The following is a 25,098-nucleotide window of genomic DNA, read 5'->3' on the forward strand; positions in this document are numbered from 1 at the left end:
GTCTTAATTGATTGAGTCATTCCAGTTCAATAAGGAAGGATGGCACCTTCATGGAGCTGATACAGGTTGTTTGTGGGCTCTCTGTCCTGTCTGTGTGCCAGTCTTTGGCTTGAGGTACAGTAAATTCAGCCGTCTTTTAGCTATCCTGTTGGCAAACAACAAGAAAAAAGGTAATATAAAATTAGGTCAGAGTTGCTTTGTAGTAAAATTCATTGCACTCTCCTCAAGCTGTTTAAAACAGCAGCATGTCTTCAGAAAGGGGATACGACTCCATGGCTTGATGATGAGAACACTGGGGAGTGTGTGCAGGTTCAGGCTGTTTGCCCTGTGAAGTGACCGCTGGTGACACCAACAACTGGAAGATTCCTGGTGGATAAAAATACTATAAACAAAACGAACATAAACCCTGCTTCTTATATAGTTCACTTGGAAATTGGCTGTGTGATGCAAGACGGAAGTTCCTGAAACCGGGGCCGGCTTTGTTTGTAAAGTCCTTTTTATTTAGCAGAGTCAATAGCTTTCTGGCAGGAATTATTTGATCTTTTTATTCTTTGAAAACTTCACAAGATTTATTGTTTATCACTCCTTACATTTTATTCCCATTTCATAATTTATTCAGGAAAAGGCTTAGTTAGATCCATTTTATATGAATATAAGTACTGGTACTTGGAGTTTTAATGATCAGCACACTATGTATTCTCCCAATTATTTATATAATTCTTTTACTATAAGTCATATTTTGGAATGGGTATTAAGTATTTTTTAAATGTCATCATTGTTTGTCATTTTATGGTACTCAGAAATACTAAGGAGTGACGAATTTATAAGTTCCTGGCTCAGTGTCTTTGAATGTTAAACATAACCTTAGGCCATTACTAACACTTGTCCCATATGGAAGCATAATTAGCTATTGTTGATAAGAATTTTTGATGATGATTTTTGAATTATGAGGGGAAGTTTATCTAAAACCCTTAATATGTTTTCCAAAGGCGCATTCCTTTGGTGTGTGTCACTCTACAGAAACTAGGGCCAGTTTGTGTGTTTGGTTTGTTTTCTTTTTAAACAATGAGTTCTTATTCAATGTGTAGATTGATGGTTAGTCACTTTACTTAAAAATATGCCTGGATATAGCAGAGTTTGCTATTACCATTCTATGTTACAACCAACTTTTTCTCTTCTTTTGAAGGTGGTTTAGATTAGAATCCAAACAAGGAAAGAGAATCAAAAACAGGGGTGAGATAAAGGTCAATATTCAGTTTATGAGAAACAATATGACAGCAAGTATGTTTGACTTATCAATGAAGGATAAGACGAGATCGCCTTTTGCAAAATTAAAAGATAAGATGAAAGGGAGAAAAAATGACGGGACATTTTCTGATACATCTTCTGCAATCGTTCCAAGCACGCACATGCCTGATGCCAGCACTGAATTTCCAAGCAGTGAAATACAGATGAAATCTAAACCAAAAAAGCCTTTTCTTTTGGGTCCTCAGCGGCTCTCCTCTGCCCATTCGATGTCTGATTTAACTGGGTCCCATTTATCTTCTGAGAAACTGAAATCCAGTGCTGTTGGTCCGACACATCTTCTCAGTCGCCAGATAGATTCCTTTGGAGTTGTTCCAGAAAGCGGTAAGTGGCACTTACTTCTTTATCCTCCCTATATTTTGTGTATTTGTGTTTATAGTATAGGTGATAATGAAATGAATCCTAATCTTCTCTCATGGCCTGGCCTTTTTTTTTTCCTCTGTCATTTCTCCTTTTCAAAAGCTTGTAGCAGTGCTAGGTTGGTAAAGCGCTTGCCTTGAAAGCACGGGGACCTGAGTTCGGTCTCCAAACCCACATACAAAAGGCAAGGCAGGTGGTGGTGCAGGCTTGTAATCCTGTGCCCAAGAGGTGGAGCAGATGGATCCCGGGGTTCCCTGCCCAGCCAACCTAGATTTCTTGACAGATTCCACACCAGCGAGTGATCCTGTCTCAAGAATCAGGATGGGTATAGTTCCTGAGGAATGACAGTAAAGGTTGCCTTATAGCCTCCACAGATGTCCACATACACACCATAAAACAAAACAAAAAACAGTGCAGTGTGTATTCCATTCTGTTTACGTGTTCCTAGAAAGAATATCTATATCCCGAGGAAAGTAAATTTGATTCTAATGATGGAAAAGTTTAAGACTTGCCAGCGTGGTCATTGACAGCAGGTCCTTTGGGTTGACCTTGTACTTTTCTTGTATGTTGGTTTCTAAGCAGTACGATACTAATTGCCTCACAATACACTGTATTACCTATCTACTTCATAATATCCCTCACCTAATGTTAAGATTATTTTGACTATTTTGAGGGTTAATATCTTTAGCTAATTGCTCTCATTCTGAAGCAGCAGAAGTGTCAGATAGTGTAATAGCATATGTCACCCATCACCTACTAATAGCAAAAAAACCAAAAAACCTGTTTGTAGGGAGTCTCAAGTCTCCACACCGAAGAACACTAAGCTTTGATACTTCTAAACTGAACCAGCGTGGCAGCATTGTGGATGAAGGCGAACCCTCCTTTGGAAGACAGAGTGACCCGTTTACAAACGTGACTGCCTCGTTACCCCAAAAGTTTGCAACACTGCCAAGGAAGAAGAATCCATTTGAAGAGAGCAGTGAGCCCTGGGACAGCAGTGTGAATTTATTTTCAAAACCAGCTGAAGTAAGGAAAGAAAATAAGAGAGAGAAAAGAGAGAAAGTGAGCCTCTTTGAAAGAGTGACCGGGAAGAAAGATAGTAGAAGATCTGAGAAGCTGAACAATGGGGGATCTGATAGCCCCTGTGACTTAAAATCACCTAGTGCGTTTAATGAAAACCGGCAGGACTATTTTGATTATGAATCAACCAATCCGTTTACAGCAAAATTCAGGGCTTCAACTATAATGTCATCGTCAAGGTAAGCTCACCAAGGACGGGTGTGTTCCATTTGGGGAACCTTGTATTTAAAAGTAATAAATATTTATTTTAAATGCACGAATATTTTATATTCATTTTATTTTTTAACCTATTTTTCCTAGCAATTCATTATAGACCTACACATTGTTGCTTGTTTGTGTCCTTAGAATTGAATGTTTTACCTTTGGAAGGACAAAGACTTCTTCCTCTTACCCTAGTCTGCCCCTACCCATGGGAGCCCAGAAGCCACCATAGATAGCTCTTGAAGAAAACAGCCTGACTTTTGATGAGACCCAGTGAGAGTGAATAAATCATGGGTATGAATTCAATCCAGAAATGTGTTTCTAGGTACTTCCTAGGGATTAAATCCTGGGTTGTCTGGAGAGTGTTAGTGGGCCAGTAACAGTCAACATGCTGTTCTTTAGCAAATGCTGGCTGGAGTATTAATATTGTCGTAATAAATGTTAACTGTCCTTATGAAATGGCTGACCAGAAATAGCTTTTATTCATGAATATCTTCTGGAATCTGGTGGCCAGAGCCCTGAGATGACAAGTAGCCATAGATGTAACCAGCTGATGAAGATTGCTCCTTCCATATGTACTGCTGCTTACTCCAGCAGTCAGGAGTTGTGCAGACATGACTGATGGAGGGCCTGGTACAGGAACCTCAAGCAAAGGTGAAGATAACCTTAAAACTTCAGTAACTGGAAGAACACAGTAGAAGCAGAGTGTTTGCCACATACTGGGAGCTTTTCCTCGAGTTGTAATGTGTAATATATAGACCTGAGTGGGATTCCTTGCTTTGTAATCCTATGACCTCTAGATTTCAGCATCTACATCTTCTGAGGAGAAGAACGCAAATAAATCAATCTTTTGAGGGAAAGGGCAAATGATGCATAAATAAGTGCATAGTACAAAGCCAGGCGCCAAATAGAGAACCAATAGGTAATCATCACTTCAGACTGAAATCCTTGACTGAAGCCTGGTCCAGTTTTATGTAGAAATATGTCATCGGTATTAATGCCTTCATTATGAACGGAACTTTGCGATTCAGATATGGAACATTCCAGATTTAGGCTTTTTGTATGTAAAGTCTATGTAGCTGTTCTAAAATCTCCCCAAACCAGACTCTAAAGCATGTTGGATCCCAGGAGTTTCGGTAAGAGACAGGTGACCTCTGTCTTGTTTGATGTGTCGTCCTGTATTGTTTTCTTTAAGATAGTGCTTTGTGTTCTGTCCCACTACAAACAGAAGATGAAGCCTCACTGCCACTTGGGTAGGCCTTGCTCTTGGGCCTTTCTTGCTCTTAAACGTTTCCAGAGGGAAGTGCTCATTTTTTTTGTTGATTTGTTTTCTTTTTATTAGATGGGGATTTGTTGTAGTTTTAGAAAAAAGATATTCATTCTCTATGTTTATAGACGATAATTCAGAGAAACAAATTTTTATTTTGTGGTATCAGTAGTCCATTGGAGAGTTCACAGTATCGATGTGCTAATGTAACATGCTGATACTTAGTATAGTCTCCTTCATATTTCATGACATCCTAAGTACAGGAGTAGATAGAGTGTGCCTCACCTGTTTCTGAACATTTTTTATTTTTGTAGGAAATTGTTGAAAACAATTGTTCAAGGTAACTTAGGGATTGGCTAATTCAGGTAATTTTAGAGTCAGTGAAAAGCAACAAAATGGGAACTAGTTAGAAAACAAAAATTCAAAATTATGCTATCATATGAAAAATAAGGCTTCTCAAGTCTTTAACGCCTTGGGCTGCCATGGCTTTCAGTAGATTTCACCTTCATTCTGTTGTAATTCAATATTAACACTACTTTTTTCAAAATTAGGACTGTATTCTAAATTCTATGATTACAAGTATATAAGAATAGACTTTTAAAACAATTTAAGATGTTTTTCTTTGTGTTTATGAGGCTATAGGTATGAGGACAAAACATATATTCCTGAGAATCTCTTTCTGTATCAGAGTCATCTTTCCAGTAAATTAAAACATTTGTAATTAATGGGTGGCTCCAGTTAACATACAAAACAGTTGGATATAAATGGACGAATAAAAAGGCTGCAGTTCCAAGTTTACAGCCAGCAGTTTTAGCGTGGGTGGAATCTGAGAGGATATTGCCAGCAGCGTGTCCAGAATTCCTGTCCTGCGGTATCATCCCTCAGCTGGATCAAGCAGCCTCCAGACCAGGGCTTTTGATGCTACACTGCTCATGTAAGAATTATTTTTCCAGTATGTTAAGTAAAACTTACTTAGAGATCTCCTGGACTTTTGAGACCCTTGGTTTTGAGACTACTGAGTCAATTCAAAGCACAGTACCTTGTCATAAAACTGGTTGTGAACTGACATGCCTAGGATTGTAGGATCAAGGGAATCATGTCAGTAGCCTCTAAGTGATTAAGCATGGGACTAGAACTGAAGAATTTTCTTTATGTCTCTTTATCTTCAGTAATTAAGAACATAATTCTTAGAAGTTAAAGGTTTTAGTTTTTGTATATGTAACATCTGCTTCCTTAAAAAAACAAACAAAAACACATTGGAAACCACAGAATACATTTCATTTTTCGTCTTGAGATTGTTCCTTGTGAAAATCTGATGAGGAAATTAGCCAGATTGCCTGCTGTGCTGATTCTGCAGAGTGCAAGGTTCCTCACTGATGTTCACTCTCGGAATGTTCTTCCTGGTACCTTGCTCGGCTTTCCTGAAGCCTTCCCCACACTGCTGGAGAGCATTTTCTGCTGCAGTCTACTGAGGAAATGACGAGTCATCTCCTCGACCGTAATCTCCAGTGTGCTGCTTAGCAGACAGTCCACATTAGAAACTTTGGACACGCACATGGCAGCAAATGAGGCCCTAGAAATGTTCTTGTCTGCCTGTCTCCTGCTCCAGCCTAGTGTGAGTCTAAGAGAGTAAGATGTGTGTCAGATACACCTATTAGCCCAGCAGTCAGGGGGTTAAGGCAGCCTGAGCAACTTAATGAGATCTCATTTCATAACTGAAAAGTTTAAATAAATGTGCAAAGATGTACTCACTGGTAAGGGTTCTTGCCTAGTGTATACACGGTTTTGGGTGAAGTCCCCAGGACTAATTAAAAAAAGCTGAATTTTACACTAATTAAGATTTATGGCACGAGCAAACATTTCTAGTGTCTTAGAGAGGAGAGTGGGGTCTCTCATCCCCCACACGGTTTCTCTGGAGCCAGGCTTCTTCCTTCTTGTAGTGCCACCTTTGTTATTTTTCCTCAGAGATCAGTGAGGCACACATGGAGAGGTAGGGGCATCCATCGTAGTATGTTGTCACGTGCTAGCACTGGAGTCATGAGTCTGCATTTGTCCCTTTGGCTAGAGCTCAGCATGTCCCATCCTTAGCTCTGCCGAAGCAGGCCTGAGGCAGGGAACTCCACAGGAGCAGGTCTGAGGGAGTGACTGCTGAGGGAGTAGGTAGGAACCAGAGACCTTTGCGGGACAGGGCCCAAGCAAGGAACATCTACGGATACATAGCTGGTTTTTTAAAAACATCATAAATGGTCTGAAAAGTAGAAATGGGCGGATGTGTTCACCCAGTCAATGTTACTTTTCAGACCGAGTCTCATTGTGTATTACAGGATGGGCTGGATTTGAGCTCCTCCTTCTTAAACCTTCCAAGCATTGAGATTATACCCGAGTGTACCTGAGCCTCCAGTTTGTTGTGTTTCCTGCAGTCAGCATGTGACTGTTGTGGCTCTGTACAGAGGCGACGTCGGCATCTTTCTCTGCAGCTTTTGCTTGCCCTCATTGTCTCATCACCCAGACCAGGGATTTGTGGTCACCTCTGTCTTGTTGACTCTCTCTGTAAATGTCAGCCATGCTCATCTGTGTGTGCATTTTGGTGCTAGAACGAGTGTGTTGAGTGTGTTGAATATGTGTCTTATGCCCTGTAGAACCAGTATTTATTCTCTGGCCTTTTGTTTTCTCGACTTCCACGCCTTCACTCTGCAGTCCATGCTGGCCTCAAACACCTCTCCGTTGTTGGAATTACAGGTATGCATGACCACACTGCACTTTATCTCCTGACCTTTTCCAGACATAGGGTGCTGACGTCCATACTCGCTGAGCAGAAATCAGCCTGGATCCTGGAAGGGTTGAGATCTGAAACAACCAGCTGGACTCTGAAAGACAGACGCTCTCAGAACTGAGTGATAAGATCTCCCATGCAGTCACACTTACTGGTATCTGTCTTTCTAAGTGAGCCGTGGGTCAAGGTGCCTTCCATTCTGCTTTAGAAAGCTCAGGTCAGAAATGCTGAAGAAGTGTGGGTCCAAACAGCAATTCTAAACACTTTCTGAATGTTAAGGCTTACCAGTGTTTAGCCTTTTCTTACTACCCAGATTTTCTTTTTGCTTAGCGCCCTACTCACCTTGGGAAGCTCCTTTCCTTAGCGGCTTCTCTGCCTCTACCCCAAGAGTGCTGTAAGCCATTTCCTTCCCTGGACTCAGGCAGGAGGGGAGTCAAAAACCATTCACAATGCTAATAACTCTTGCTCTCTGGAGTAGAATCCTGGTGTTTCCCTCATTTGGATTTGTTCAGATTTGTAGAGGAGTTGGAATTGCTATCAGATGCATGTGTCTGGGTCTTAGGGTAGTCCCTTGAGCGTCATGCCAGTGGTGGTGATAGTTTATTTATGTATTAATAAATAAAGCTTGCATAAAGATCAGAAGGGCAAAACTAAGCCACTAGAGATCAGGCAGTGGTGGCACACACCTTTAACCCCAGGATTTGGGAGACAGAGGCAGGTGGATCTCTCTGTGTTCAAGGCCACCCTGGGCTACACAAGATCAATGCAGAAACAGATCCAGGCGGTGGTGCCTCAGACCTTTAATCCCAGTACTAGGGAGGCACATGAGGGAATACAAAACTGGAGGAGAGAGAGGCTGTGCCTGCTTAGTCTGTGGTCACCCAGCCTTGGTAGAGGGAAGACTTCTCTAGTGGCTTGGCTGCTTTGCTTTTCTGGTTTTTGGGTTAAACCCCAATATTCTGTCTCTGGGTTTTTATTATTTGTGATACAGCCCCCAACCCTGGCCTCCACTCATGTGGGCCAGTGCTAATCAGCCCTGGCTCCTGTTTCATTTTGTTTATAAACTGTGGTTTGTTGGACTTCCTTTCACATGAAGTATGAATCTTTTCATCAGTGTGCCTTGAAGGAAAATCCGTGTTTTAAGAACTTCCCACTAATGGCCAGTCAGGTTTTAAACTTGCTGAACTAAATTGTATCCCTCTAGTCATACATATTCAGTTTGGACAGCTGGGAGTCAGGTGTGGAGCTGATAAACTGAAATTTGAATGGACCCTACCTAAGGTAGAGAACACAGCAGGGAAGACAGCCTGGCTAAAACAGATCCTCAGACAAATAGGAGATTCTGTGTGTTGGAATAGGTAAGAGGAACCTGAGCTGACAAGCCTGACCTGTGTCTGGTGTTTATGGGTACATGGGATGAAATGTTTGTTGGGGACAGATGGAACCTGGCATCAGTTGTGATCAGTGACTCAGAAAGCATGCGTAGTCAATTGAGGAGATGATGTGTGTTTTCCTGAGGAGGTCGGAAAAATGTCAGGCCTCCGCCTAGTTATACGGATTCTTTAATTCCACGGAGACAGTTACTTCCTGTCTTACTTTAACAAGCAAACAGACAAACAACAACAGAAACTACTCTTGTCTCCCGTTCTAGACAGGTACTCCAGCACGGGTACTCCTCAGCCCTCTTTTTACTTTTCCCTTGAGACAGGGTCTCATTAAGTTGCACAGGGTGGCCTTGAGCTTACCACAGGCCACGCTGATCTTGCAATGGTGACACTTCTGCCTCAGCGTCCAGAGTGGCTGAGATTATGGACCTGTGCCACCAGGATGGTATCTTGAGCGTTTAAAGACACAAGTAGTAAAAACCTGCTTCATGTAAAGAGCTAGTGAAGTCAAAGAGCAAGAAGTAATGCGAGGCCTTCTGCGTTTGTCCTGGAAACATGGGTCTGCCTGCGTTCCTTCCCTTCTGCCTCACTGCAAATCTGATCTCCAGGAAGCCCTTGCTCAGTTGCTGGATGATAACTTGGTAGTGAGCTTTAAATATTATTTCTGAAATTTTTCATTCTTTTAGGTCATGTATTTCACTTGTATCTGGTCATCAAAGAATCTTCCTAGCCTCCTAGCCAATGAGCTCAGACCAAGTGTTTCTTACGAAAGTATGGAAATAGTGTCTAAGGTGAAGACGTTTTTATCATTAATATCTTGCAGTTTTACTTGACAGGATCCTTTGGGGATCAGGTAGCTCTCTGTTCCTTCCGCCTTTAACTGTTCATTTCCTATTTGTGATTGGGTCACATCATTCTTAGGAGCTACAAAAAACAACTCAGATGTATGTTCAAGTGTGTCTAACTTCCATAGACCAAGAATCACCATAAACTGTTGCATGTAGCCATTATCAGGAAGCTGTAACATGCCCATTAAAATGCCTATTTTGTTTGAAAAAAAAAAAAAACCCCAAGTGATCCTAAAGAAAAGGTCTTATTCATAGTTGTTACATCTTTCTTTCCAATGTCTTCTATGGACGTGTGTGTGTCTGTGTGTGTGTGAATTTAGCATTCCTTAACATTGTAGACCTTATTCTGTATAAGGACTTACTTTCATATCTGTCTGAAGATGGCTTGCCTACTAGTCTGTACATCGTTTCTGTGTCTGAAAACCTGCAGTTTCGCTGATGAGACTGAGAATGACAACTTTGGATGATTTTTTAGAGCCCTCAATCCATTAGTGGCCAGGGATTTACAGGATTTCCCATGTAATAGTGACTGGGAGTGAGAGGCATGGGTGTGATTAGTTCCCACAACACTGCCTGGAACTTACGTGTGACTCCCCAGAGAGGACTTGAAACTTTTCTACCCTTTGTCATCCTAATACTCATTATAATGGGTCTCACTAATTGGCGCATCTCCCATTGGGTTAATTTGCAGATACCATCCATGCCATCTTTCTGCTAACTCTCTAATGCCAGTTGATATTTATGGTCTTTAAAAATGAAAACAAAAAAAGATCTGTAACAAAAAAGACAAACTTTGCTAAGTTTTCCTTTATTTTTTTAAGTTGAGAGATTAAGATACAGAGAGATTATGTGTGAGAGAAAAGGAAGCAAACACGCCACAAACCCCCACAAAAACTACTGTAGGCTAATAAACTGATGTGAAAATTTCTCAATTTACAGCACTTGACAGGTGCTAAAAGAAAAGCATCTTTAATTTTAATGTGTTGTTAGGACCTCTTTAGAGAGACTGTACAAGTTATTAACAAGGTCCTCTGAGACAGGAGACGGGTAATTAACAAGACCTATGGAGATATAGTGTAGGTAATTAACGAGTTCCTAGGCACTGGACACAGGATAGCACGTGGTGAGTCCGATAGTTAAGAGAGCTGGTCGTTATGATATGACCGAGTGTAGAAAGAGCCGGTGCATCCTCTGGAGCTTTCCAACAGGAAAGTATTAAGATTACATTCCAATGACCCCAGCATGCTGGTTTCATAAATCAGTACATAAGCTTTTTAGTTGAAGGTAATGTTTGAGAGAATTATTTCTTTGTAAATCCGAGAAGCAGAAGCGCTTGCTAGATGGAGGTTGATGATCTTTCCTGTAGTTAGAGGGAAATCCTTCAGAAGGACATACATTGTGTATTTCTCAATTGTTTTGAACATCGTTGGTTGAGTGTGCTTTTCATTTGTGGCTTCTTGTCTAAAACTGCCTATTCTAGGTTATCTTGCTCCTCTGGTGACGTTAAGGTATGGTCAGGCTTGTGGCCAGAGAGGAGAGCATGGTGGGGACTGTTGGTTTTAACATCCTACCCTGGGTTCCTTCATTCAGCTCTCTTCTTCCTTCAGGTCTCAGAATTGCTGTCACCAGTTGCAAATACTTGGTCTGATTATTTCCATGTAACTTTGATATAGGTGTCTGAGTTTTGATTTAGGAAACTCCCAGGCAAGCATTTTGTTACAAGCTTGTTGTGTTCTGGTAGGTGTGTCCAGTTAGTAGCCGCAGGCCATATAGGCTGAGAAAGTGTGGCTGACACAAAACCAAAAAGGTGAAAGTTCTTGACTGTGTGGTTTTGAGCATGGCCTTTGTAGATGACGTCATGTCCCAGTGTCAAGAGCTCGGGCATGCCGGCAAAGGTTAAAATCTGATGGGTTTCTGATATTGAATGACCTGTTTCAGTATGGCTCCTACAGGCCATCAAGATGAATATGTTTCTGAATTCCAACTCTGGTATCAAATAATACTTTCATTATTTCTTTTCAGTATTTTCCATATGAGAGAGTGTGGTGGTTTGAATGAGAATGTATTCCATTAGCTAAGATACTTGAACACTTGGTCTTCAGTTCTTGACGTTGTTTGGAGACGTTAGGTGAGGCCTTAGAGGAGGAAATATGTACGGGGGGGGGGACTTGTAAACTTACACGCTGTGGTTGAGATGTGAGCCCCAGCTTCCTGCTCTTGCTGAAGGAGGCTCACTGCTGTGTCACCTGAACTAACTGAATGTGCTCAGGCTTCCAGAGCAGTTTAAGGTGGGTTGAGTATGATGGGGTTAGTGCCTTAGCCCAGAGCTAATGTGGAGTGCCTGCAGGGAAACAATAGGAAGGGGATGCCTGAGGCTGGGGATTGCTGGCTAGAAATCTATGAACATTGAGCTGCTTTGGGTGGAGAAGGAGATGCTTTCCGAGAAACACTTTTGTGCATTCTTCTCCCTTTGAGTGAGACAATACCAAAGGATTGGTAAGAGGAGAAAAGGAACCAGTGTAAGGATGCACCCCAGCCAGTGTGGTCATGATATGGTGTGTATGTGCATGAGTGAGCATGTGTGCATGCGTGTGTGCCTTTGTGTGTGTGTGTGTGTGTGCTGTAGGTCAGCACTGGGTATCTTCCTCAATCTCTTTCCACCATACTTTTTGTGTCAGGGTCTCTCACTGAACCTAGAGTTCACCAATTTGGCTAGACCCGCTTGCCAGCAAGCCCCAGAGGTCCATGCCTGCCTTCCTAGTGGTGTTACAGGTGCCCGCACATTCTGAGACTGCGCCTGTCTGTTGTGAGTGTGCTGAGGACCAGAACTCAGGTCCTCATGCTTGCATGGCAAGTCCTTCATCCCTTGAACTGACTCCACAGGCCATGATGTGTCTTCAATTTGACAACATACAACATTTTTGAAACTGTTTTGTTTCATACAACAGTGTAAGGTGTATGGTTTCTGAATTATACTTAGGGTGTTAGTCTTGATGGAAAGGTTTGAGGTTTTAGTTTTTTTTTTCTTTTTCATGAGGTGGTGTTTCTTTGTCTTTTTTCTCCCAAGAATAGGGACTGTGTGTTTTGAATTAAAACTAGGAAGCTAGTATAAAAACATTAACAGCTCTTGCAAGTCTATTTTCCAACACTTGAATAATCTTTGGCTTCTTTGAACACAAGAATGCAAATTTCAGTAACTTTAAAGATTTGTGCATTTAAAGTGTCTTCATCTTATAGTTATAGTGCTATGCCCATTTTTTTCCACTGGTTTTGGCTTTTCCAAATCTTGGCCTTCTAAACTCCCGTGAGTTTGTCGTTGTGAGAATAGCATGGCTTCCTACACCAAAGCCCTCGTTTATTTTTGTGCACACCCCGCCCAGCCTCTGCTCTCTGTGCCTGGGACATTTCCAGCTGGGCTCTGTGATCCCAGCACCTGATACTGTTTGCATTTTATTGATGATAAAGCTTTACCTTTTGAAATGCAAACAATGTATTTATGCATTATGTATTTATGGTAGTAACTACTATAGCCAGGTTGTCTAAATATCTAATGGTGATGTATAAAATAGACCAGAAATTGTTACTGTATTCATTTACTCTGTTTCTGGAAACAGTAGGTATCTGAGCATATGACATAGATGTCTTTGAACCTACTATTTAAAGATGAATTGTTCCTCTTTGAATTATATTGAGTATAATATTATATAATTAGGAATAGATAGTTAAGTATTTGTTAGGTGTTGAATGATGTTTTAATGTGTTTTATATACTTATTTTACATTTGAAAATCTTTCTGATGAAGAAACTAATACCATGTAAATAACTACTGCTTGAACATGCCTGGTTTTCTTAAAATTTGTATGTCCAGATTTTCTGTATAGTTTCACAAGCATGTGTAAATCTTCACTAAGGTTAGGAATGGAGGTTTGAGGGTATGATTTGCATGGTCAAGGTCCTAGTACCCCAACAGCTGGAAAGGTCATGAAAGAAACAACCTGTTACCAACAGAATAGAGTATATCCTATAAAAGTACAGGAAACTAGCTATGGAAAGGGAGAGTAAGAGAAATTCAGTGTGCTGAAAACTTGGAAAAGGTTTCCTCAAGACAGATGTCTCTGGTCTTGCCCTTGACAGTTGAATATGTACTTTATAAATTGGGAAATGAGTTGATAGAACTATCCACTTTAGTAAACAGTAATGAAGATCATATAAAAAGTGTTTAGACAGCCATGTGTGGTGCTACACAGCTGTTATCCCAGCACTCAAGATGCTGAGGCACAGACATCATTTGTTCAAGGCCATCCTTGGCTACATATTGAGGCCCTGTCTCAAAACAACTAAACAAGTATAACAAACAGGAAAAGAGGCTATTTGGTAAGTTTCACAGGAATAGTTTCTAAGTAGTGATTTTATACTATTACATTATTAGCTTTTCATTAGAAACTGAGCAATCTCACTATTTCTTTTCTAGCTAGAGTTAGGGAGCCGTATTCCATGTCTGTCCTTCTCTGCCTAGTACATTCCTGAGGAAGTATGCTTGCTACTGCAGACTATCAACACTTCACTTATTGGTGCAACAGCTCAACTTTAAACACCATGGACGCTTTGTTAGGGAGCTTGGTATAGAAAGTGGGTGTCCAGCCACCCATGTATTTTGTTTATGAGAGACATATAAATATGGTTTTCATATCTTTTTTTATCTTCAAAGAAATGAATTGTCTAAAGCTATGAGAAATTAAAATCACACTGAATGTAATTTACATTTTGATTCAGGGTTATATTTGATTCTTCAGCAAAGGATTTCACAGTGTACTATGAAAAGAGAACATTTTGAAGGGACTATGGGATAGGTACAAGTTCAGAATTGTAGGTCAGGTTTGGGTTTACATCTTTGGTGGGAAGCTATGGGGCCTTGTACGTTAGCCTTTCACTGTGAAATAAGGTAACCTGCTGGGAAGAGATTAACATGGGACACAGAGTGCTGAAGGCAGTGCTGGACACATAACTGGAAGTGGGCGCTCTGGCCATGGTCTCATGACACATGCCGACTGTGCTAACTAGGTTAGCTGGAGATACTCCAGGTGTGACGTGAGCTCCACTTGAAGGATTATTAGAGTTTATTAAAGAAGGCAGCTCCAGTTGTCATAATAAGAAGGATAAAGGACATTTATTGGGAATTTGCAACATTTCAGAGTTCCTTTTGAGAAGAGCCCTGCTTTAGGAAATCCATGGGAGTGCCAGTGTGCCCCCTGCCACTGTTCCGTTATTGTTGTGTTTTTATAAATAATAAGCATTTGTCATTGAACAGAAAACTTATAAAGTGAGAATTTGAATGCTAAATATGCTTATATTGTTGTCATTTTACAGGAATCAGTAGGATCTTAAAACATTACTCCCTTGGGAATATTAAAATATTCCTTTAGACTGCCAGGGTTCAAGAGAAAGTGCTTGTTTTCACGCTGGAGGAAGGAAGATTATTGCCCTTACTTGGTCATGGCTGTTCTTGCTCCTCATAGACGTACCCATTGCTCCTGAGAGACAAAGGCTATGTGAGAAGTCTAGCTGCAGTGCTGGAGGCAGGTAGATTCAGAATGTGGAATTGCCCTAATGCATGGTGCTGATGAGAAGTGTTACTGGAAATGAAAACTGTAGGCCGGCGAGATGAGCCCAGGGCTGTCCCTGTGTCAGCCCAGCATTCAGGAGACAGCAGCCGAAGGTGCAAAAGTATGGATGGGCAGAGTTAGTCAGCCTGGGGACAAGGGGCAGGGAACGAACAGTCTCAAAGCATAGGTGAATGGAAAGAGCTGGGGGAAAGGGAGAAGCTTTAACGGCTCTCAGGGACCCAGTGTGTCTAAAGTGTCAGCAGTTGGAGGTGGTAGTGGCACGGGCCTGACTCACTGGGAACTTAGTGTGTCGTGGTTTGATTTTAGCACCTAGTTCTCTAGAGAGCCAGTATTCTTCAGCACAGGGGTAAGGTTTCCAGATCCTATTTAGGAAAACTCAGGAAATTGCCACCTGGGCCTGAGTAGAAAGAGACACAGGAACTCAAAAGTGCCAGAGAGGCCACATTTCAAAGGCACTGTTAGATTCTGGAAAAACCCAACATTGTGTGACATAGAGCAGTTTCCATCGTAAATCCTAAAGGAGCCCAGCAGTGGGAACATTTCTATAGCATAAGAAGCTTCAGATGTCAGCACTGGTGGGAACCCGTGTTTTAACTGTTTTCTAAATGAAGAAGCATATAGGAAAATCTGAGTGGAGTAGAATAATGTATAATTTCTAGTGAAATTATCCATATGTCTGTAGGGGAAAAGAGTGGTTTTTTGTTGTTGTTGTTGCTGTGTTTGTTTTTGTTTTGTTTATGTGGGCAGACGGAGTTCTACAATCCTGCTGAGGCAAACTCGGTCGCTGTGTGTGCCTTAGAGCTGGACTTGTCGGCCTGGGAGCTTCTGCCAAGTTAGCAGAGGAGCCCATGGCTTTGTCACCAGGGAAGAGGCTCTGAGAATTCACTGCTGTGGACAGCCCTTCTGGAAGACTTTGCAGAGGTGGCAGGGCCTTGAGTGCTGGGCATGAACCCTCCCTGTATGCTGCTCTTGAACACCTGAGCCCTCCTGGGGACCAGGGAATCACAGCTTTGCTTCAGATAGGACTTGTCTCAGTCACAGCCTGCAAATCTGTGTCTTGGCCAAGAGTGGGGAGGATGGTAGGATGCCCCTCCCGCTCCTCATGAGTTCAGATTGTCTTCACACCTCCCCAGAAGAGCAGGCAGCCCAGTGAGGGGCTGTTGGTACTTTGCTTTCATTACTCTGTCCGAATTCCCTGTTGTGCGTCTGAACAAAGGGGACAGCTTTCCCTCCCACAGCCACTAGTGGATATGTGGCACCAGCAGGGCAGGCTAGGGTTTTCTCAGTGACAGAGGGTCTTCAAGAGAGGCATGATAAAAATTATGGAGTAAAATGTCTGAAACTTTCAAGTTCATCTTGACACGCCAGAGAAGTTGTGTGAGTGTTGCTGGATTTATTCTTCTCCTGTATTAAGGGTGCTTAAGAGAAAAAAAAAATAACACTTGAGAGGCTTAGCTTTAAAGGAGTGGGGTTTGGCCTCCACGGGACTTACATGTGGGAGCCAGTGAACTGTTGTACTGACATTTTAAAGACATAAAATAATTCCTAGTACTTTCCTCCAACAGGAGAAGATAATTAGTTCAATCAATAAACTTGATTGAAGCCTGCCTTTCTTTTGCAGGCATCTTCAGGTGTTTGTGTTCTGGCCGTTCTCCAGCAGCACCTAGTATTTGCCATAGAAAAGCTGCTGTCCACGACCTTTGGCGTTACTGACCGCGGTTTTTAATCGTCCTGCCACTGAGGTCTCCTAAAAGAGATCTCACGAGAATATTAATAAGCAAATTGCTGTTGATCCCCACAGACACTGTGCATTAGCTCTGTTCTGTCACTGGAGTGTGTGGTGTGCCCAGTCCCAGGAGAGCACGCAGAGCTGCTCCGTCGCTAATTTGACTTAGTCCATATTGCTTGCTTTCTTCCAAGAAAGAAAGAAAGATGCTGTTTCATCTTGTCTGCTCAGCCTTATTTGCCCGTGTGACAGACATAATTATAATGGAAATGCGTTTGCTAAAGAATTCTCTTTGGCTATTTCAATTAAAACTTTTTTGAGCTTTGGGAAGAGGACTGTTAACAATTTTTTAGAACTCCTTTAGTCTGAAACCACTCTGGAACATGAAATAAGCAGCCCAAGAATAACTTTTAGAGTTTACCCAGGTGGGGGTTGTCGATTAACTTGTGTTGTGGTCAGATAGCTACAGTTGTGGCAGGTTGTGTGTCGGTAAGCCAACAGTTGAGTTAATTTTTTTGAAAGTCTGTTAATTTGAAACTTATTTTAATTCTCATTCGCAGTCTTTCTTGGTTTGCTTCTCTGTTGCTGTGATAGAGACCATAACCAAAAGCATTTAGGGAGGAAGGGGTTATTAGTTTACAGCTATGATCGCTCATGAAGGGAAGGCTGGGCAGGAACTCAAAGCAGGAACCTGAAGGAAGGAAATGATGCAGAAGCCATGGATGTTTGCTGCTAACTGACTTGCTCCCTGTGGCTTGTTCAGCTTGCCTTCTTATGTACCCCAGGGCCACCTGCCCAGAAGGCAGCACCACATACAGTGAGCAGGCTTCCCAAGATTATTGTTAATCAAGAAGGTGCCCACAGGTTTGCCTACAGAACGGTGTGATGGGGCATTATCTCAGTAGAGGTTCCCGGTTCTCAGAGGGCTCTAGCTTGTGTTAAGATGACAAAAACTGACCAGGACATAGCTATAAAGCCAGAATATTTCTCCCCATTTTGAAAAGAGCTGAAAACAATCTACTAGTGTTCTCTGAGATATGAATATAAGTAACTTTTGTTATTTATAAAAGCGTCTTCTCCATTTCTTGGGGATTTGCCGTCTAGTTGGCAGATACTGTATTGACTTACTATTGATTTCCTCAGCCGACCATCCTGACTGGAAAGATAGCTGAGTAAAATGTGGTGGGATTGAAAACTTGGCTTAAGAATTTGTCATTATTCAAGCAGAATATCCAGGCCAGAGTTTTTGACAGTTAAATAATGAGGTTAGACTTGTATCTGAGATACCACCATTGCCAACAGAGGCTTGGCTAGATTGGGTAAGATGGGATGAACAGAGGTAGCACACGTGAGCAGCAAGGAGATGTGATCTAGGCTGAGTTCCAAGAAGGGTGGATTTATGGGTCTGATGCTCCCCTTTGGGTACCCAGGAGATGGTTAATGGAAAAGGCAAAGGGGTAGTTAGTTTAGGCACATTTACATTGAGGTGCAGGTAGTAGTCTTGTTCTGAGTCTGTAGCAAGACATTTGTAAGCCCAGTGTTCTAGAGGATAAAGAAGTTGTGTTTGTAGAGAAAAAGACTTCAGCCATTCATCCATGTTGTGGTAGCAGCTAAAGCAGCAGGAGAGGTGAACCATCTAGGTGGAGTAGAGAGAGGTCTGGCCACTTTCCCAGGAAATAGCCGGCATTTCCCAGGACAAAAGGAGGAAGGTGGCAAGGAGTGGGGCATTGGGACTTCAGGAGGAAACTTAGGCTGGCTTGCTGAACAGAAAGAGTCTCAAAAAGAAAGGGTAGCCATTGATGAAATGGAAGGAGAGGTTGGCAAGTGAGGTAATTGCCTGGTAAAAGAAGTTCATCATCAAAGAAGCTGTGCTGGAGGTGTGGGGCTACAAGGGCTGATGTTCATATCTACTCTCCAGTATACCAATCCAGTGCTGTGAAGCATATTTCTTTCATAGTCTCATACATGTTAAAGGTTTAATGATGCACCTGGCTTCTTGGAGCGCCTCCTCCCACCTGCCCTTGCCACTGAAGGAAGCTGAGCTTCCTAGAGTCTTCTCCCATCACTTAAGGACAGGATCAGTAGGATACTGACCTCAGAAAATAATTACTGTCAGAAGTTCTCCTTTGGTAGTTTAGAGTTACACTTGCTTCCTTCACACAGTAAGGTTCTGACCAGTGTCTGAAGATACTGCCTCTCCCCGTGCCAGGTGGCACATCTCTGGAGTTGTCAGTACTTTGGATTAACATATTAAATGGAAAATGCACAAAGCTGTCAGCCAAAATAAATGTTGTTATTTGAACAGTGATGGTGTTTAGAAAGAGAAGTAGGAAGTGTGAGATGTTCCTTAAGCTTTGGAAGAGCAGTCTATGCAGTGGTAACCTCCTGCTTGGAGGGTTTCTAATCCTGAAGCCTGGCGGTTACAAGTTGTATCTGCTTGTAATAGGCCTTTGTTCTCAGGTGTCAGTTGTCTTTCCAAGTGCTTTAACATTCTGAATAGTTCTTCCCATCTTAGAGCTTTCTGCTTTACAGACTGTGTTTGCTTTAGGAAGGAAACATGTTGAGTACCACCAGACGCATGAGTCACCACTGTAGCAACCAAGTTGGTCACTTCATAGGGACAGGTTTGTTTTTAGTGCCTGTGTTCGGAAGACTAGTATAAAACAGACTAATTTCTACCCAGTTATTATTTACTCATTACTCTAAGATACATTAATAAATGATATTAAAGTTAATGATTTCTATAAAAATGGTATTTAAAAAGCACAATAGTTTATATTTTAAATTATATAGAGTTTAGTTGTAAACATTTTTCAGAATTTTTAAATGAATTTGCAGATAAAAAAATATTGATGCTTTTACCTGAAAACTTGAGTGTGTTAAGGTTAAGACACTTTATCCCTTTAAAATATGTTTACACACATGAGTTAAAAATACTTTTTAATCTGTTTAAAAAGTACTTTAGGATCCTGTGGTTCCTTCAAACTTCCTCAGGTCTTCTTCTAAAATTAAACTTAAATTCTGGAGTTTAGTTCATACAGACTCCCTCTTCTACCGGATTGAAAACACCATCCTCTCACTCGTCAGCAGCTCAGTTGAGCAGTCAAACTGTATTGTTCTATATCTTGTCTGACCTGAGGACACCAATCCAAAGAGAGAGATAGCACAAATTGGTGCCACACTTCAATAAATAGAGACATTTTATTTTGCACCACACTAATTCAATCCAGTTCAGTTAACTCTTTTTTCCACCATGTAAGGACAGATTTTAAAAAAGGCAGCCATGAATGACTGAGTTGGTCATGTGTTTGACACGTCAGTGTGTGTATACAAAGCAGACCACAAAGGAGGGCTTAGCCTTTGGATTTCAGACAATACCAGTGTGGGAACCTCACTCAGCACATGGTGCAGAGTGGGAACAGAGTGGGGACCTCAGCTCGCAGGCAAGCTGGCTCATATCACATGTGCTAAGGTGGAGAGCAGGGGCTGGGCTGGGGTAGAACAGAGCAGATCAGAACCTCCAATGTGGAATGTCAATATTTTATTGAGAGGAGACTAATATTGTTGGGAAACATGCTTGCTGCTTCATGGATGAGGTCTGAGGTCCTTGAGTTTGGCCTTAGAGCTCCTGCAGTTTGTGCTCCAAAGTCCTGTAGTGACAGCAGTACCTAGCACACACAGCTGTCCCCAAGTGTCCACAGAGCGTCTTCTGACAGCCAAGCCTCTGTCTCTCATGGAGTCTCAAATTCTGCTTCTCCCATGAAACAGGCCTTTTTAGTGAATGCTGTAAGAGAGCAGGACTTCCACACTTGCTCTAAGAATTTTGGGATACCCCACCCCTCCGTCCTGGAACAAGACTTTATCCCACAGTGAAGTGAGGTTGGCCGTTTCATCTAAAATGCCCGTGTTGAGCTTTCAGCTGTACTCAACACTCGCAAAGATTGGTCTGCAGGAAACAGGCATAGGACTGGTGTTCCAGTTAGGACAGATCTCGGAGCTAGAGTCTACCAGTCAGTAGTGGAAGAACTTATACTAGTTGCCTGATATCCCTTATTTCTTAAAATGAAATTTTGGAAGATAGAAAATGTTATCATGTGACCCTATTAATTGGCATGAAAATAAGTCAATTTTGATTAAGAGTTTAAGAGTGCAGATAAAGTACTTCACATGTTCATGAAATCTTGCATGGAACATGCTGTTTCTACTGTTGGTTTTCCACGCTAGTCCATTCATGTTCTCTATCCATACAAGCAGTCTTGTTTGAGAGACATTTTTACCATCATGGTTTACAGTTGAAAGAACCAAGATGTAGTCAAAGTAACTTGGTCACAAGGCAACAGGCTCAGGGGTGGAGCCACCGCTCCAGGGCCCTTAGCCCCTTCTCTGCTCATGAGCACTCTGGTGCTCTGGACCGTGTTACCCCGAGACTGCCCACCAGTGGACATACGGATAGTGCAGTATGCTGCTCATCAGGAAGCATACACAAGGTCATGGAGCAAGGGAAACGAGTCTCGCTGGCCCTTTCATTCCACTAGCTAACATTGAGAACTGGAGACAGCAGAAACCACCCATTAGCAGTTGCTCCCACAGTACAGCACTGTAGGTACAGGTGACTCTAATGGGGACTTTGCTATTATCGTTTGATTTCTTGACAGGGCTTTGAGGCATGGATGAGTCTATGACACTAGTGTAGGACCTTGAAGAAAACCATGCAGATGGTGACATACAGGGACGGGAAATGTGGCAGTCACATAATCCTGCCAGTGGTTCACCGCAGGTGCGCAGTGTCTCTTGGTTGTCTGCCTACTCACCCAACCTACTGCAATGTTCAGGTGCTTCTGTGGGCTCTCTTCCCAGGAAAGGTCCACACCCAGTTCTTATAATCTGGCTCTGCAAACCTGAGTCGTAAGAAATGTACCCTGACTGCATAGGAAATTCTCTTGCTGAAGTCCTGCAAGCATCATGCCTTTTAGGCTTTCCAGTGTGGGACATGACATGTACCTGTAATTAGGGATGTGTTCCAGACAAGATGTCCAGCATCTACACTTTCACACAGTCCAGATTTTAAAAGTGAATTCCTTGACTCTTCAGAAGAGTCTATTTTTTTATGTAGTATGCAGATAATGGAAAAATATAACTTATAGTTAAGTCTTCTTTTTAATGTGTGTATGTGGAACAAAAAAAATCCCTAGGACATTAATATGCTTTGTAGCTGTTCCGGGGATAAGTGTCCTAAATGCTTGGTACAATTTAAAGTGCAGGAGCACTGATGAAATGTTTACTCATCAGATGGCTTTGAAGTTGAGCTTCTCTGGGGTGGTTGTAGTCTCCTTCCTAATGGGCATGTTTCAAAGGAGAAAGTGGCTGTGGCATTCTGCTGTGAATTCTCCAAATGAACACGATCTGTTTTGTTTGGGTCTGTTTTCTGACTAAATTTTGGAAGCTAGCTACTTAGGAATCACATTAATGACAGAAATAGTTTCAGCCCCTGGACTCATTCTCTTCGACAAGGTAAGGTTTGAAAGTTAGTTTTTCCAATACAGCTGACATTTTAAACAAAGGGTGGCTGAGCTCTTTTATTTTGTAACCTTTTCAAACCTACGTTTGCTCAGCTTTCCATAGTAATATATCAACAGGGTTGAGGTATGTCTATATAAGACGATGAATATTTTATAAGAACTCCTTTCATAATATATCTTGCTGGTAAAGTCACTATGCTTAAGGATATTTAGAAACTGAATATTTAAGATTGATGGTTCTTTGATTCTGATAACTGGAGGATTTTCTTTGAGGGTTTAAACCTGCAAATGCTTTAAGGTTGTTAAGTAAATACTGTTTTGCTATTTGAATTGAATTTCACTTACGTACGCTAGAACTTTAGACAGACACGTTTCAGTATGGCTTAAAATATTTCTGTTTCTTACTGTATAGACTTGCACATTTAACCTTTATTTTATGCTTTTCTTACTTAGTTTTCATATGAATCCAACAAGCAGTGAAGACCTCAGGAAAATCCCGGTAAGTTGGCAAGCAAGGGGTTACGCAATCACCAGAGAGCAAGCCTGGCTTCTCTGTAGCACATTTCCCAAATGCCTCTTCTCCTTGACCGCCTTCATGGCAGAAGTATTGATCAGTGTGATGGTTTGGAGAGAAAAAGGAAAGTGAAATTGAGACTGCCTGTAGTATACAAGTGAGTGTGACTTCTGTTTGTGCTCGGAGACAGTTCAAGCAGATGCAGTTACGATGGAAAAATACCTGGAGTATACATGTTTGTTTCTTACTTGTGACCTCACTGTGAAAGCTGTGTATCAGAGTCCGCACTGGAGCTGTGAAAGGAGACTGGCGTTTGCCAGGCGAGGCTGTGGAAGGACACTTACTTTCCTAGTCAGACAAAACCAGAGCCATCCCAGGACTGGTCGGTGGCAGTCGGTTAAATGGATGTGCGTCGTTTGCAGGGATTGCTGAGATGGCTTAACTTTGTCTTATTGTTATCTGAATCATATCTCAATGTCATATAGGAGAGTTCAGTTACATCTGAGTCTTCTAAATATGTTGACCTGGAGAAAATTCACTTTATAAAAATACAGGCAGATGTTCTTGGGGGAAAACTCCATCAGAAAGTATCAGAAAGAGGCTGCTGGCTGCCGTTTCAGCCATCTGTCCTTAATGCATAAGATCCAGATGTGTTTGATTTTATTCTAGCAATTTCACATCACCATTTCTGGTCTATGGTTTATCTAAAAGAAGTTAAGGTGGGGGTTGAAGTTTATTTTATAAGCCATTTTAAGTGCAGATATGTGTCTGAAGAATGGTAGAAGACACTATGGATGCACAGGGCTTTAGATAATGCTTTTGCTGTTTTATGTAAATGACTTTTAAGTTTTGATGTTTCAGAAATACTCAAGTCTTTATAATATGGCAGTCTTGAAGCAATGTCAGATTATATGAAGTCAGCCTTTGATCAGATAGTGAAATGAATTCTACTGGGCTGTTACTTAATCTCAAACAAAATGCAACATCAAAAATCAATTTAATATGTAGCTATTGTTTATTAGGTAACCTTAATTACAATTTCTGTGTGCTTGCAGATGTACTTTTCCAAATCTTATAATTTATTGCTGTTAAAACATCCTCAGAAATCTTTAAAGAAATAAAATGTGAAAATTGTTTTAGTTCAAGGATTTAAAGGTGATAAAAGAATCCTTGATGTGTGATTATTTTCCTCTGGAATCTAACTATTCTAAACGACAGTTAAAGGATTACTAGGTGTTGCTAATGTACTGCAAGATACAATTAAGAGGAGAAAGCGTCCTTACAGACTAGTTTTCAGGAGAAGTATTTGAACAATTTTTATGTTGACGATTATAGATGTTTGAAGTAATTTACATGAAGTTCTCCAGTAATAGCCATCCACCAAGTTATTTTCTCTCCTGGACGGAGTATTGTGTAATTAGGTGTATGTCGGCTGTGGTGGTGCCAACACCTGTCTGTGGAGGCTCGGTGTTTAGGCAGGAGCAGTAGCCAGTTGAAAGGGCAGCGTGAGCTCTTTAAGGCCTAATTAAGAACTGAAAGGGAGATGAAGAGAGGAGGACAAAAGATGTGAAAGTAGCTGGGATGATGTTCCCAGAGCAGAGTCCCTCATTATACAATAATGAGATGATCCGCGAACGCCAGGCCCTCATCTCCTCCCTCGCTCCCCTCCGGTCGCCATGCATGTCACTTCATACCCCACCAATATTTGGTTACCACGACAACCTTTCTTCAAATCTTCAGTTATTTTGAGTCATGATAATTTGCTTTTGTCTGGATTTAAATATTGTAAAATTTACATATATATATTTCCTAGTTTAGAAGACTAGATTGTGTGTAAGGTAAAAATAGCTAATAATTCTGAGAGTCTTGTACATGAGTCTTATTATTTAAAATCCTGATGGAAAACGTCATAGAGGACTGTTCTTCTCTGGCCAGTCCTCCGTCTTTGCGTCTGCACGAGGGACTTGACTTTTAGCAGATAGGAAGTAGAGAAGGGAAAAGATCAGTTGTGAAAGGAAAGAGACGAGGAAAATTTATATTAAATTTCAAGATAGGAAAACATCTTAAAATTGTGTGCTGCTCATGAAGTGTGGGGGCAAAATCCTGAATTCATGGCAGTCCTATTGCAGGCTGCATTTACCCTCTACCGGTTTCAAGGTTGCAAGGTTTCAGTTTTCAGTTTTTCCCAGATATGAGTAAATACACCTTTGAAAAATACCTTTTGTATTTGTTTGAGAATATTCCTCTTTAAGCAAACTACTTTTTGTAACCAGAAAACCTTTCAACATTGTTTATATTAGTTAATATTCATGTTTATTATTTCCTTTAAAGTTCTATATGTGTGTGTTAATATATCAACTTAAGAATTGTATGCCTAGAATTAGAAAATTTACATGGTTCTCAAATACTGAGTAAAATCTGGAGCCAAGGCTGAGCTGTATTAATTATTTTTATTTTTTCAGTGTAGTTTATGGTACATAGGTCTCTAAGATGTTT

The 25,098-nt window shown here is 41.4% G+C and overlaps 1 protein-coding gene across 3 annotated transcripts in view; it reads left to right on the plus strand.

Moving 5' to 3' along the window:
• The window catches only part of Rab11fip2 (RAB11 family interacting protein 2), a 37,782-nt gene that overhangs the window by 4,847 nt on the left and 7,837 nt on the right, over window positions 1-25,098 (plus strand). For 2 of the 3 annotated variants that reach the window (XM_050148734.1, XM_050148742.1), the window contains exons 2-4: window positions 1,187-1,629; window positions 2,456-2,924; window positions 22,542-22,587. In XM_050148734.1, coding sequence (XP_050004691.1) covers window positions 1,187-1,629; window positions 2,456-2,924; window positions 22,542-22,587 — 958 coding nt within the window. Of the gene's footprint in view, window positions 1-1,186; window positions 1,630-2,455; window positions 2,925-6,910; window positions 6,953-22,541; window positions 22,588-25,098 lie in introns of all 3 variants that reach the window. The other variant, XM_050148728.1, reaches the window with a different exon arrangement.

This window comes from Alexandromys fortis, unplaced genomic scaffold (assembly GCF_014885135.2).
Source record: "Alexandromys fortis isolate MF-2015 unplaced genomic scaffold, M_Fortis_MF-2015_v1.1 scaffold_16, whole genome shotgun sequence".
In the NCBI taxonomy this organism is placed as follows: Eukaryota; Metazoa; Chordata; class Mammalia; order Rodentia; family Cricetidae; genus Alexandromys; species Alexandromys fortis.